A 15,344-nucleotide genomic window follows, 5' to 3' on the forward strand; every position below is an offset into this window, starting at 1 on the left:
TGAGAGACGGAGGAAGAGGGCAAAAGCACAAGAACAAATCCAAGCAGCTTGGCGCCCTGGGAGCCAAAAGAAAACAGTGTTTTCGGAGGGAGGGAGTGGTCAGCTGGGTCAAATGCAGCTCCTGGAAGCTGAGTTGACTTGCAGAATAATTCTGAAGCTTTGAGATTTGGAAGTGGGGTGGGGGAGGGTTCATCTTAAAAGGCTTTCCTGGGACTTCCCTGGTGGTCCAGTGGTTAAGACTCCACACTTCCAACTCAGGGGGCACAGGTTCTATCCCTGGTCGGGGAACTAAGATCCCGCATGCCGCAAAAAAAAGAGAAAAAAGGCTTTCCTTAGAACCTAGGGATAATAACGCAGTGTGGAAAAGTGGAAATTCCAGGCTCCAGGGCCAGACTCCCTGCAATTGAATTCCACTTCTGCCATTTACCAGCATCATGGCCTCAACCTTCCAAACCTCCACGAGCTTCAGCTTGCCTTTACCACAGAAATAACAATAGTACCTGCCTCACAGGCTGTTGTAAGGATTAAATGAGGTGATAAATAACAAATTCTCAGAAGAGTAAAGTGCCTGGCTCACGTCAAATGCTCAGGAAATGTTAGTTGTTGTTGTTATAATAATTAACGCTAAGTGCCAAGTGCTGGGATTTACATGTGTTATCTTATGGGGTAGATATTGTTATACCCATTTTACAGATGGAGAAACCTGCCTAGTATCACTAAGTTCCAGGGGTGGGTGGAGCTGGCATTCACATCCAGGTCAGACTCGGGCTGTCCTCTTAATCACTGCTCTGCAATCCCTCATGTGATGCCCAGGTCGGTGGTTGATGTCCAATGCAAGGGGAAAAATGGCTACTAACGTACTAATTGTGTGTTATGGACTGAATGTTTGTGTCTCCCCAAAATTCATGTGTTGAAATCCTAATGCATAATATGATGGTATTGGGAGGTGGGGCCTTTGGGAGGTTATTAGGTCATGATGGTGGTGCCCTCGTGAATGGTATTAGTGCCTTATAAAAGAGAACCCAGAGAGATCCCTTGCCCCTTCCACTACGTGAGGACATGAGGAAGACAGCCGTCAATGAACCAAGCAAGAAGCAGGCCCTCACTGGACATGGAATCTGCCAGCGCCCTGATCCTAGACTTCCCAACCTCCGGAATGGTGAGAAATAAGTGTCTGTTGTTTAAACCACAGTCCACGGTACTTTTGTTGTAGCAGCCTGAGCTGAGACGTTGTACTTCTGCTTCAACTTGCATTTCCAGAGGTAATTATTGGTTTTAAATTGGTTCTGCCATGCTTAGAAACCAAATCTGACTCTGCATTTCACAGGGTTTCAGATTAATACAATGACGAGGTTGTGCTAGATCCGGGTTGTATGAATTGTGCTACAAGAAACCTCCCCCAGGGAGGATAGAGCATGTCCCCCCTATATGTATGGAGCCCTGGGTCCCAGCCCTACTTCAACCAGAAAGAACTCTGCTCTCGTCTGTTTTCTACACTGAGCTCTCTTAAGCTTTCATTTGAAGAAAATATTCTGAGGATACAAAAGTTTGAAAACCACAAACTGCACCTGCATCAGAATCACCTGCAGTGGCTATTAAAACGCAGACTCCTTGCCCCACTACACACTTTAGGGACCACAAACACAAGGGGGAGGGCCTAAGAATCTGCTTTTTTATTTTATTTTTAAAATTTTATTTATTTATTTATTTAGACTGCCTCGGGTCTTAGTTGCAGCACGCGGGATCTTCCCTGCGGCATGCAGTCTCTTAGTTGCAGCATGCGTGTGGGATCTAGTTCCCTGACCAGGGATCGAACTTGCGCCCCCTGCATTGGAAGCACAGAGTCTTACCCATTGGACCACCAGGGAAGTCCCCTGAGAATCTGCTTTAGAACTAGATCCCCAGGTGACTCACGTGAGTATTCAAGTTTGAAAACCATGTCAGACGCTCTCCATTAACTCTACTGCCCAACCCACTAGCCACTGGCCACTTCTGGCTAATTTCAATTTAAATGGATATTCATTAAGATTAAATAAACTTTAAAACTTCAATTTCTCAGTTGTACCAGGCACACTGTAAGTGCTCAACAGCCACATGTAGCTAGCAGACACCAGACAGAGCATTTCCACCATTACAGATCTGCTGGGCAATCCTGAAAGTTCTATTGGACAGCCCAAACTTAGGCCTCTAGGTCTGCTCAAATGATGTATCTCGTGTGTTGACACTGAGGCACTAAACTCAGTCAACATCTCCTACCATTTTAAACTGTATTCCACGTGTAACATGCTCCCTAAGGATGTATCTTACTGGACAAAAATTACTTGTCATATATCTATTTCCCTTGACCCACTCTTAGAGCTTGAAGGCAGGAACCATGCATGTATTATTTAGGTCCATTATTCTCAGTGCCTAGAGCTTAAATAAATGCTTGGGAATTGCTTAATTGGCCCACACAACATAAATGAAATATGAAGCTGACAGTGATGTGTCCCAGCTAAAAGCCTTCACTAGCACATCCATTAGGATGGTTACTATTACAAAAACAGAAAATCACAAGTGTTGGCAAAGATGTGGAGAAACAGAAACCCTTGTGCACTGTTGATGGTAATGTAAAATGGTACAGTCGCTGTGGGAAATAGTATGGTGGTTCCTCAAAAAATTAAATATAGAATTACCATTATGATCCAGCAATTCCATCTCTGGGTAGAATTCCATCACCCAAAAGACACCAAGCAGGGTCTTGAGATATCTGTTCATAGCATGTTCATAGCAGCATTGTTCACAATAGTCAACAGATGGAAGTAACCTAAGTATCCATCAATGGATGAATGGATAAGCAAAATGTGGTATATATACATAGAATGGAATATTATCCAGCCTTAAAAAGGAAGGAAATTCTGACACATGCTACAACATGGATGAATCCTGAGGATATTATGCTAAGTGAAAGAAACTAGTCACAAAATGACAAATACTGTATGATTCACTTATGTGAGATACCTAGAGTAGTCAGATTCATAGAAACAGCAAGTAGAATGGTGGTTGCCAGGGACTGGAGGAAGGGAGGAAAAGGGGGGGCTGTTATTTAGTGGGTACAGAGTTTTAGTTTTGCAAGATGAAGAGTTCTGGAGATGGACAGTGGTGATGATTGCACAACAATGGGAATATACTTAATACCAATGAACTATACACTTAATAATCGTTAAGATAGTACATTTTATGTTTATATATATTTTAGCACAATTAAAACATTTTAAAATGTTTTAATTTTAAAATACATAAACAAATAATTTTTTAAAAAGTAGTCACCGGTACCAACCAGAGGGAATATATCAGCCTCATGGCTTTGAGAAAATGGCTTTGGGAAAACTGTGGTTCTCAGTCCATGCTGTTGCATCTTGGGTAGGAAGGGGCCGGGACAAGAGGAGGGAGCTGCATACACTCCATCTAGCTGATCATCAGAACCTCCTGGAGGGGGACTTCCCTGGTGGTCCAGCGGTTAAGACTCCACCCTTCCAATGCAGGTGGCAAGGGTTCGATCCCTGGTCAGGGAACTAAGATCCTGCATCTTGCATGTCCCATGGCACAGCCAAAAAAAAAAAAAAAGAACCTCCTGGAGAGTCTGATTCCATTCACCTGGGGGTGGAATCAAGGGGATCTTTAATATTATAGAGTTCTGCATGGGACCCAGAGTCAAGAGCCCCAGTCTAGAGCACTTATATTCTCCCTATATTATGCTGCGGTTTCCATCTTCTCATCTCGTTTGCAAACTTCTTCAGGGGAGTGACTGTGCCTTATATCTACCCTGAGAATCTAAGTCACTTGTGGAATTTTTTTTTAACACTGCGGATGCCTGAGACCCACCACACATCGATTAAATCAGCATCTCCAGGCATCTTGTGTTTTTTTAAAAGCCCTCAAATGGGATTCTGATGCCCTCTCCTACACTGAAACCTCCTGCTCTGCAGGCCAACAGTGCTTGACAGAGAGGCTCAATGTTTGCTGAGTGACTCACAGAATGAAGTCCTTTGAATAAGACATTCAAAACGGAAAATGTGTGTTTCATCTGTGTTGCTTATTCTAAATATTTTTCTATGACTATTTTGTACATAATTTAGACCAAATGATAAATAATAATAACAATTAGCATTTAGTGAGCACCTCATATGTGCCAGGTGCTGATCATGTGCTTCCCATGTATCATCTCATTTAATTCTCGATCCTATTTCTAAAGAAGGTACTATTATTGTCTCCATTTTACAGATGAGGAAACTGAGGCCCAGGGAAATACAGTCACTTCCTTGAAAATAAAACTTTCTTTTTTTTTTAACTAATTAATTAATGTATTTATTTTTGGCTGCATTGGGTCTTTGTCGCTGCTCACGGGCTTTCTCTAGTTGTGAGAGCGGGGGCTACTCTTCATTGCAGTGCGCGGGCCTCTCACTGTGGTGGCCTCTCTTTGTTGCAGAGCACGGGCTCTAGGCACATGGGTCTCAGTAGTTGTGGCTCGCAGGCTCAGTAGTTGTGGCTCGCGGGCTCTAGAGTGCAGGCTCAGTAGCTGTGGCGCACGGGGTTAGTTGCTCCATGGCATGTGGGATCTTCCCAGACCACGGCTCGAACCTGTGTCCCCTGCATTGGCAGGCAGATTCTCAACCACTGTGCCACCAGGGAAGTCCAAAACTTTCTTTTTTTTACATGACATTTATATCATGAGCATTCTCATAACCTTTAAAAAGTGACCATAATTTTGTTATTAATTGCTACATCATTGTTTTTCATTGTTTTACTCTATTTTTTTTTTAATCATTTTGCCCTAATTTGTTAACTCATTTCTCATTGTAAGGCAGCTTTCTGTCTTGTTTGCCACTGTTTACCATTTTAAACAATGCTGCAGTGGATATCTTTGTGCTAAGGGTGTTTTCTATATTTCAGAAAGCTGCCCTTAGGAAAGATTATGGAAACAATGTTCTGATGGTGAATGGCATTAAACACTGAACAAAAGTCTTTATTGAGGGGACTGTGCTGAATGAGCTGGGTAAGCCTCTCTCCCGGGGACGTTTTACGTGCCCTGGCCTAACCCCCACCGACTCGCACCAAACACTTACTGAGGGCCGGGAGCGCTCGCGAACGCTTTATAGATCTGATCCCACCTGGTCCACACAAGAGCCCTGGGGGAGGTACAGTGAGATGCCTGAGGCAGAGAACGGGGAAGAAGTGGACCCAGGCTCACAGGACCAGCAAAAGCAGAGCCAGGATAGGAACCCACAGCTCTGACCACCAGTTGGGCCTCCTGATCAAGGCAGGTGTTCGCCCTGACTCAGCGACCACCCCATGAAACAAAAACTAACAGGAGTAGTGGGAATGAACCCCGCCCATCAACTTGCACCACACAAGACTCTCCCTGTAAGTGCACAGTGTCTCACCTCCCAGGCAAAAAAATCCAGAAACACTCACTCGGAGCAACATAGGGTTCCTGCCCTAAAGGCCTAGACTCCTTAGACACAGAGAGAAAGTGGAAGAAGGAGGTCAATTATCCTTACCCAGGATCCACCCACACCCAGTGCCCTTGTAGGTGCTTTACACGGTTATATATATATTTGTTATGGGTTGAATTGTGTCTCCCCCCAAATGCTGATGTCCTAGGCCAGTGTACCCATGAATGTGAGTTTATTTGGAAATAGGATCTTTGTAGATGTAATTAAGATGTAAATTAAAGATGAGATCATACTGGAGTAGGGTGGGCCCTTATTCCAACAAGACTGTTGTCCTTGTAAGAGAGAGGAAGAGAGACACAGAGGGAGAAGGACATGGGACAACACAGGCAGAGGCCGAAGCAACGCAGCTGCTAGGCAACAAACATCAAAGATGACCAGCAAACCCCAGAAGCTAGGAAGAGGCAAGGATTTTCCCCTACAGGCTTCAGTACCCTGCCGATACCTTGGGTTTGGACTTCCAGCCTCCAGAATTGTGAGACAATACATTTCTACTGTTTTGAGCCACCAAGTCTGTGGTACTCTGTTACGGCAGCCCTAGGAAATGAATACAATGCTGTATGGTCTTTTAGCTCCATCAAGACAGAAGCTGTATTTTGTTCATCTTGGGATCCCAGCCACTGGCGCAGTCCCTGGCTCACAGTAGATGCTCACAGAGTGTTTGCTGAGTGAGCAAGTGGAAAAATTAATAAAGTACAAACTCAGGAGGAGAAGGAACTATGTCTTTTATCTCTACTAACAGACCAGAGCAAATCAGGCGCTCAATAAATGTTTGTGGAATGAATAAGTGTTTTTAAATGAATAAATGATAAGCTCAGGAAGGCTTTGCAATGAGTCCTATTCATCTATTTCCTCAGGACTCAGCATAGGGTGTGGCACACAGCAGCTTCTTAGTAAATTTGGAAGGAGGGAAGGAAAAAAATGAAGGGAAGGTGGGAGGGAAGGAAACAAGACCAGGATCATAATTTCCCAATTCTCGGTCTAGGTAGGTAATTTCTTTCCTTTATGCATCTAACTGAGGCCATGGAATAAGCAGTTGAGTTTCAAACAGCCTCAATTACATTGAAAGGGCTTTCACAGCCCTTTGAATATAATTCACCTCCCCCCTTGAATATTGTTTTTCTAAACAATTGAATATTGTTCTAAAACACATTTCTTTTTCTTTTACATAAACTTGAACTTGAACATTGTTTTTCTAAAACACATTTCCTTTTCTTTCACATCCAGAAATCATAAGGCTTTCCAACCCTTCCAACAATGTCAGAAATGCAGCTCCGAGTTCAGAGGTCAACGCTTCTGTGTTCAGCTCGGGGAACACGTTTCCTGTCCCTGTGCTGCATTCAGCCTCTGACACCTGCCCTGTGGCCAAAAAGGGACATCAGCTGGGCTCAGGGAAATTCAATTTGGGCTGACAGCCCACAGCATAAGAAGGGCAGGGAGTCTGCAGTGACCTTTGCAAAGGCAAAGGCAGGGAGAGGGAGTCAAAGAGGTTTCTCCTGGGCTTGGCTTAGGAGGCTCTAAAGTTATGGTCAGTTCATTTCTACGGATGGAGAAAACCCCCGAAAATAAGGGCAACTGATTTCCACTGCTGGCTCAGAATTCAACTGCACTGCCATTTGCTGCCCCTGCCATCCTGGTGGTATTTGAGGTGAAAAAAGGGAACATCTTGTTCTTTATTCCTCTGGACTTGAACTTTTCCAGGGATGGCAACTGCACTGTTGTGGGGTCTGGTTTTATTCCTTCATTCCTTCATTCATTCATTTTTATTATGAACGAATATACATAATACGTAAATGAACAAAGTAAGAGGTCCCTGAACTCATGTCCCGATACATTTAGAAAGCCTCTGCTCCCGTGTTTTCTCTCTTGTCTACTGAACTCCAAAGCTCAGCGCTTGTCTGCTCCACGGGACACCAGGTGGAGGTCACAACTGTCACAGTGACAAACAAGGAAAAGAAAAGCTGACCCCTTCTCAGGGCCTGTTAGCAGGGAAGGCAAAGAACTGCTTTATGTGCTTTGATGTAGCCCTGATGTGCTCAGCTTACCCATGGATGTGGGGACTTTCTGCCCTATCAAAGGAGTTGGTTGAGATGGACATCAGTGAGATGGACATTATTTTATCAGACCTGCGTGGTTGGATCAGTTTATGTGTCCCACCTGTGGCCCCAGGGCATCCCACGCTGAGCCTAACCCAGTAGCTGGCAATCTGTATGATATTTATCTTTCCTTTTCCTCTAGACAGAAAGCCCCATGAGGATAGGGCTGTGTGTGCTGCTTGTACCTTTATATCCCAAGCAACCTGGCCCCCAGTTCTTGGCACATAAGTAATAAGCAATTGATCGATACATGTTATGAAAGAGCCAACAAACAAACAAATAAGTGAAAAGAGATAAAGGTGTTAGGCCTTACGTTATAGTTAAGAGAGTGCGGGCTTTAGAATCAGGTGTAGTTTCACTCATGTTCTACCACCTATCTGCTCCATGATACGTTTTAATTGAAATATAATATAAACACATAAAATTGCCTATGTCATAAATGTACCATTCAGGGAATTTTGACACCCATGCAACCAGCACGCAGAACATTTGCAGAACCTCAGAAGCTGCTTCATGCTCCCTTCCGGTCACTATCCCCTGACCCACCCAAAGGTAAACCACTATCCTGCCAGCTGCATGCCATCTGGCAAGTTACTATGCTCTCTGACTCTTATCTTCATATTGGGAAAATAATACTTACCTTGCTATGAGTATAAAATTTTATACATGTATATGTGGTACCTGGCAACAACAGTCATAGAGTAGTAATAGTGTTAGTAATAGAAGTAGTAGTAGTGACAGCACCAGCAGCAGCAGAAGTAACAGGAGAAAGAGAAGCACTAAAGCGACAGTAGAAGCAGTAGCTGTAATAGTAGAAGCAGCAGTAATGGTAACAATAGAAGTAGTAATATGGTAATAGAAGTAGTATTACTAATAGTAGAGTCAGTAGTTATAGTAATAGCTAACACTTACACAGCACTTATGACGTTCCAGGTACTGGTCCAAGTGCTTTACCTTAACTCATCTAATGTTCAAAGCAACACTTACGAGAATGTATAAAATAGGATTTTACAGATAAAGAAACTGACGCACAGAAGTTAAGTAGATTTCCCAAGGTCATGTAGCTATAGAGCCCTGAATTCAGGATTCTAATACAGTACCAGCAGTCTGGCCACTGAGCCTATCCTCTTAATAGCAACCTTTCAATAACTATTTGCATGGCAAAGAAAGATTTGTCCTCCAATATCTGTTCTCTTCTTTTTTTTTTTTGTTCTCTTCTTTTTCAATCACAATAATCCTCAATTTTGGTAAGCACGTGGTCTTACAGAAGAAAGATCACATTTCCCAGCCTTCCTTGCAGTTAAATGTAGGCAGAGGACTAAATTCTGGCCAACAAAACATAAGTAGAAGCAGCAAGTGTGACACCCAGAAGCAGATACCCTTAAAAGAAGGGGCCTGCCTTTCTTCTTCCCTTCTTCCTGCTGGTAGATGTGATGGCTGGCGCAGAAGCAGCCAGAATGGACCATGAGGTGACCTTGGGGGAAAGGAGGTGCACATGGCAGAAAAACAAGAGAGGAAAAGTCTGGGTCTCTCACAGTTGCTGCAGCAGCCCTGTACCACCCTGGGTTAGAACTTTCAGGTAAGAGAGAAATATACTTCTATCTTCTGTTTAAGCCAATGTTCTTTTAGATTTTACATCATTCATAGCAAAACCTAATCCTAAATAATGCACTGCTGTTGCAATTGTAATTAATATTGAAACTGAGAAGGGCCCTGAAGGACCTTCCCAGGGACAGACACCCCCACCCCCGTGTTCCCCACCTCTTGTTTCTAGAAAAGCTTTAGCCCCCTAAGCCTTCCCCAAGTTCCAAGGAGCGAATTTAACCAGAGAAGTGAGAAAATGAAAAAAGAAAAGAAAGCAGTGAAGCAAGACAAAATAATAAAAATTTAGACATAAAACAACATCAAGGACCTTTAGTTCCTTCTTGGGGCTATAGACAATATTTTGAGTCATATCCTTGAGCTGTTTTGCAGATTCTAAAACCCCCACCATGTGGAGGAAGTTAACTGCATGCTGATCACCAACACATAGACCCCAGACTGGTGGGAACCAAAAGGTTGGTGATTTGAGATTCCTGAAACATCACCCTGTTACCTCACCACAACCAATCAGAAAATTGTGCACTAGCTGATCACTCACCCTGTGACCCTCTCCTTCACACTGTCTTTAAAAACCCTTCCCTGGAAACCACTGGAGAATTCAGATCTCTTGAGCATGAGCTGCCCATTCTTCTTGCTTGGCACCCTGTAATAAATGCTGTACTTTCCTTCATTACAACCTGGTGTCAGTAGATTGACCGTGCTGCCTGTCAGGCGAGCAGACCCAAGTCTGGTTTAGTAACAATATCACCTAAAAAGATATCTGCAAAACTAATGTCACTTTCGTGTTGGATTCTTGATTTATAAAACAAAACAAAATAAAACATGACTTGGGTAACCCTGTAATCATCAAACTATGAAGATAAGCAGGAAGAGTCTCATTTATCCTGGAAGATGGTAACAGTCCCCTATCAACTCATGTCTGGGTCACATCAAAGCCTCTCAGGTTGGCCTCCCTGCCTCTAGCCTCTCACCTCTCCTACCCATTCAGGATATTCTTCCTTATCTAATTACCCTAAAAATTACTTTCATTTTAAAAACTGGAATAATTATAATGTTTTATGTCCCTACTTTATGCAAGACACTTTATTGTACATCTTTTTTTCTAATCTGCACAAAAACCTGAAACATAACTATTATTACTCCAATTCCATAGATAAGAAACAGAACAGAGAAGGTTAATGACTTGCCGGAGGTCACACAGAAAGTTGCTGGCAGAGCAAGAATTCAACCACCCCTCCAGCACCCACAATCTTTCCACCACTAAGCTGACTTCTGGGAAACGCCAGTCATAGCAGGTGGACCCTGTGTCAAGTCACCCTGGCAACTTTAAGATCCTTGGACTCTTGGAGTTTTCTCTGCCTAGTTTTCATGGAGCTTCCTGTCCAGTCCAGTTTTTTATCATCCACTAACACAAAGCTCCACCCACTGAGGTCAGATGCCTTAGACTCTATCATGTGCGCCTATGCCAGGCCCCAGTATTCCCAGCTGAAAAATGGGACAAATCACACCTCTACCAAGAAGCAACATTGCAAGAGGAAAAAGGCAGGAGACCTGGAATCAGGAAAAATTGGTTTCAAATCCAGCCGGGCAAGTTCTCTATCTGTAAAATGAATGTGGTAAGCCCTTCCTGGTAGGATTGTTGGGCGGATTGAATGAAGTAATGTCTTTAAAGAGTCACTCAGCTAAAATAGCATCTATTCTTGTTGGCAGTGTTGTTTTTGTTATCATTCCTTACTTCATTCTCATACCACCACCCCACCACCTTTCCCTCTGCACACAGGTGACAGGTAATGTGACAGGAAACACTTCAAAAAGTCTGCAGCTCTACAAATGCCAAAGATCTGTTCACCACTAATATCCACACCCATGGTGTCTCTGTCAGATTCTAGTGCTTGAGTCTGATCAACTTTTGCATTTCAACCTCCCCAAAAGAATCCCTCCACATTTCCCAGGCTGGGCTCTCTGGACAAGATGGGCTAAGACCACTCACCGATTCCATAGTGAATCTCTTGATGAAAAACTGGAGAGCCTGGAGGCTGAAGATCTCATGTCTCAGCCGTCACATCAGAAAATTACCTGGATGGGGAGGTAGGAAAAAAGGTGACAAGAGTCATCCAGCAGGACTGGGCAGAAGACATTGTCTCAGACCAACATGTGATTTCATGTGGAAGCCAGCAAACTTGTTAGGAATGTTCTTACACCACAGTGGCTGTCCAGGAATGGGAAGGAAAACAGTGGGGAAACCACTATTTCAGCAATCTACTTTGGGGCTGACATCTCCATTAGTAAATCTGTACAAGTGCTCAGGAATCCTTCTTGCCTTTCTATTTCTAGCTCTGTGTTGGAGAGCAATTTACAAGTCATTAACATCTCTAGACCTGAGCTCCTAAACATGAAATTAAATTGTGCTGACAGGTAGGACAGACAGACAGTCACAGCTGTGTGCCCATGGGGAAGCAGAGGAGTTCCCCCAGCCAAGGGAATCAGCACCAGGAAGAAGGTAGATATATATGAATCTACATATTTCAGGACAGCCCCTCTGAACCAGAAAGAGGATTTTAATTAATTCATGCATACCAAAGCTTAATTAATTGCTGAGTGCACAGAGCACAGGAAGTCTGGGATTAAAGGTTTTACATAAGGGAACAGCTTCAATATTTTTGGATGGAGGGGAAACAGAAGTGGGGGTGTGAAAACAAGAGAAGCCAAGGGACCTGCTGGGTCCTTCCCCAAGTTCAGAATGGTACCTCCATCTGCGGCCAGAAACCTAGGGACACACATGACACACCATCTCCACATCCCTAAGTCACATGTCTCGAACCTAAATATCTCTCAACCTGTCTCTCTCTCTCCATCTCCACTGACACAGCCCTGGATCAAGCCTCCATTATTGTCACCTGGGCTACTACAACTATCAACTAATTGGTCTCCCCTCATCACCATTTCCCCCTCTGAAATCTGCTCCCCTACACTGAAGCCAGAACAATCTTTTTCTTTTTTTATGTTTTATTATGCAGAATTCTGTATAGACACAAACACAGAGATTCCCACTGCCCAGCCCCAATCACCATCAACTCATAATCAGTCCTACCCCGTCCACTCCCTAATCCCTCCCCCTCCCCATGTTAGTTTTTAGAAGCAAATTCCAGGCGTCTTAATTCCGTCATTAATAGTGCAGCACAGGGGCTTCCCTGGTGGCGCAGTGGTTAAGAATCCACCTGCCAATGCAGGGAACACAGGTTCACGCCCTGGTCCGGGAAGATCCCACATGCCACGGAGCAACTAAGCCCGTGGGCCACAACTACTGAGCCTGCGCTCTAGAGCCCGTGTTCCGCAACAAGAGAAGCCACAGCAGTGAGAAGCCTGCGCACCGCAATAAAGAGTAGCCCCTGTTCATCGCAACTCGAGAAAGCCCGTGCGTAGCAATGAAGACCCAACGTGGCCAAAAATAAAATACATAAAATAAATTTATATAAAAAAAAATAGTGCAGCACGTATCGCTATATAAGGTCTTTTACAAAAATATAAGAGCAACATCATTACCACACCTAAAAAGCTAATTCCTTGATATCACCAAATATCCAATGTTCAAATTTCTAATAGCCTCATAAATGTTAAAAATGCTTTTTAACAGTTTTTTTGTTTTAAAAAATCCAGATCCAAATACGACTGGCTAATATGCAGAATAAAAATTTTAAAACTCGAATCTGTGTCATCCCTGCACCTCTAGCTTAACATTCTTTAATGGTTTCTCAGTGCTTCCAGATAAAAATGATTGAACACAGTCTGACTCTTGCCCCCCTCCTCTCTGACCTCATCTTGTCCACCCCAGCTCACTGTTGCAACCACATGACCTTCTTTCAGATCCTGCAACTTTCCACGGTCCTTCTGCCCCAGGTCCTTTGCCCATGCTGTTCCCTCTGCCTGTAAGGTTTCCTCTCTCACTTTGGCTAGTTAACTCCTATACTTCTTTAAATATTACTTCCTCAGGGAAACTCTTCCTACTCCTCTAGATTAGATTACAGAATTTATCTGTTTTTAACTATGCATTCATTCATGTGAAGACTGATAAACATGTTGATTTGATTTGATAATAAGCCATGTGATACAAAGACTGTGTTTGGATTTTCTTGTATCCCCAGCACCAACCACACAGTGGTGTCCAGCACAATATTAATAAACATTTGTTGGATAAATGATCAAACCACCTTCTTCAACCTTAGATGCCAACAGTGATTGACTGAATCTTCCCGAACTTTGAATCACACATTTAAGTTAGGTGGGCAATTGATAGTCTTATCCTAAAATTGATATGGAAATGCAATGAACTCAGATAGCCAAAATGATGTGGAGGACTCACATTTCCCAATTTCAAAACCTACTACAAAGCTGGAATAATCAAGACAGGGTGGTACTGGCATAAGCAAAAACATATGCTCTCCTCCAGAATCACAGACCATGATTTTCCCGTAACATTCACCTCCTGATCACAACTTTACACACTATATGTACATGAAAAACAAGACCCTGTTACTGGCATAAATAAGCAATGCCTCTCCCAGCCCACGCCTCACCTTGCCTTTCCTTTGCTTTCCTTGCTTCACCCAAGCATACAAGCTAAGACAGTGTATAGACTGGATCACTGCTCCTATTCTTCACTCTCAACCTGAATTTGAATTATACATCCCTGCCCTTGGTCCTGTGTCTTTGTAGTCCTTCCTACTATAGCGGGTGGTAGTTCTTTCCATGCAGCATTGGATTCTGAACTGGACCACTGACTTGTTTACAATGGAATTCGGATGGAAATGACACTATGCTGGTCCCAAGTCTATCCCTTGCCCTCCTGTGATGTGTCATGAGAGGACTATGTCTCCCCAGCCCCTTTCAGCTGCTGCCTTTCAGCCTGGACCCCGCAATAAAGGCACGTGGAGCAGATCTGAACCAAACCTGAAGTTCAGCCTGAGCCAGCCAAGCACAACCTAGATCAGCCAAACCACAACTGACCCACGACCCATGAGCATGAAAATAAACACCTGCCATCAAGCAGGCCACTGCAGTTCTGAGGTTTTTGTTACTCGGCAAAACCTGACGAATATACATGGGAACGCTAATTTATGGACACCAATGAGTATCAACACAATTGGGAAAAATGAAAGCCTTGCACACAGACAAAGCAGATGTGATGACAATCAGCAAAGCCACCTCTTGCAGAAAACACACCTACTTGGTGCCAATTTGACCCTCACAAGAAGACACTGGGCCAGCTTTACAGATGAGAACATCGATGCTGAGAGATATGAAATAGTGTGTCCAAGACAGTGTGCGGCAGAACTGGGATTCCAACCCAGGTTGTCTGACTCAGAAAGTCTAAGCCAGGCTTCCTCTCCTTAAAATAACTCGAAGATGCTCAGAGACAGCTATCACATGAGTCCCTGGTACCCCAATCCACCTCCACCCTTGTCCCACTTCCTCTAATGGGTCTTCACGAGGGGCTGCAGGGACAGAGTATCCTGGTCGGTGAGCCTCTTCGGCTGTTGGGTCCCTTGTTAGTGAAATGAGATCACTACCATAGCCTGACCTACGTCACTAGACTGGCGTGAACCCCCAGAGAGACGATGTGTGAAACTGCTGTGTGAGGTGTGACACCAACGTCAGTTCACACCCTGCTTCCTCGACTCTGAACTCACGTGAATTAGGATAGCATCTACGTATATGTCAGTGCTGCACCCACACTGCTTTGAAACTGTTTATGCTTTGAGACTGATTTTTGTTTTTCAAACAGAGATTCTTTCTTTCCAGTTATGAAAGTAATCCAGGTCCATCACGAAAAGTAGTAAGGCATGAAAATAAAATATTTTAGTATCCCATCCCCTACAGATAAATACTGTTAGGATTTTAAAGCTACTTCCTTTCTGGAACCGGTTTTCGTAAAAGTCAAATAAACAATGCATTTCAATTAACATGATTTTCTTAGAACCAGGGAACTACTAGTAACTTAAAAAAAAAAATTCCACTTTGCATTCATTCATTCAATCATTCATTCAAGGAATATTTGTCTTGGACTTATTATATGCAGGGAAGACAGAGCCAAGAACAAAAAACATTTATAATCTCGAGGAACTAACATTCATTCATTCATTCCTTTTTTTTTTTT

At 43.4% G+C, this 15,344-nt stretch overlaps 1 protein-coding gene across 5 annotated transcripts in view; it reads right to left on the reverse strand.

Moving 5' to 3' along the window:
- ASAP1 (ArfGAP with SH3 domain, ankyrin repeat and PH domain 1) overlaps positions 1 to 15,344 on the reverse strand; it is a 352,675-nt gene that overhangs the window by 299,073 nt on the left and 38,258 nt on the right. For all 5 annotated transcript variants that reach the window (XM_082434069.1, XM_082434072.1, XM_082434067.1 and 2 more), the window contains exon 2: positions 11,181 to 11,266. In XM_082434069.1, the coding sequence (XP_082290195.1) occupies positions 11,181 to 11,239 (59 nt within the window). In that variant the 5' untranslated portion in view covers positions 11,240 to 11,266. The remainder of the gene's footprint in view (positions 1 to 11,180; positions 11,267 to 15,344) is intronic.

Source organism: Balaenoptera physalus (assembly GCF_965194825.1).
Source record: "Balaenoptera physalus genome assembly, chromosome: 17".
In the NCBI taxonomy this organism is placed as follows: domain Eukaryota; kingdom Metazoa; phylum Chordata; class Mammalia; order Artiodactyla; family Balaenopteridae; genus Balaenoptera; species Balaenoptera physalus.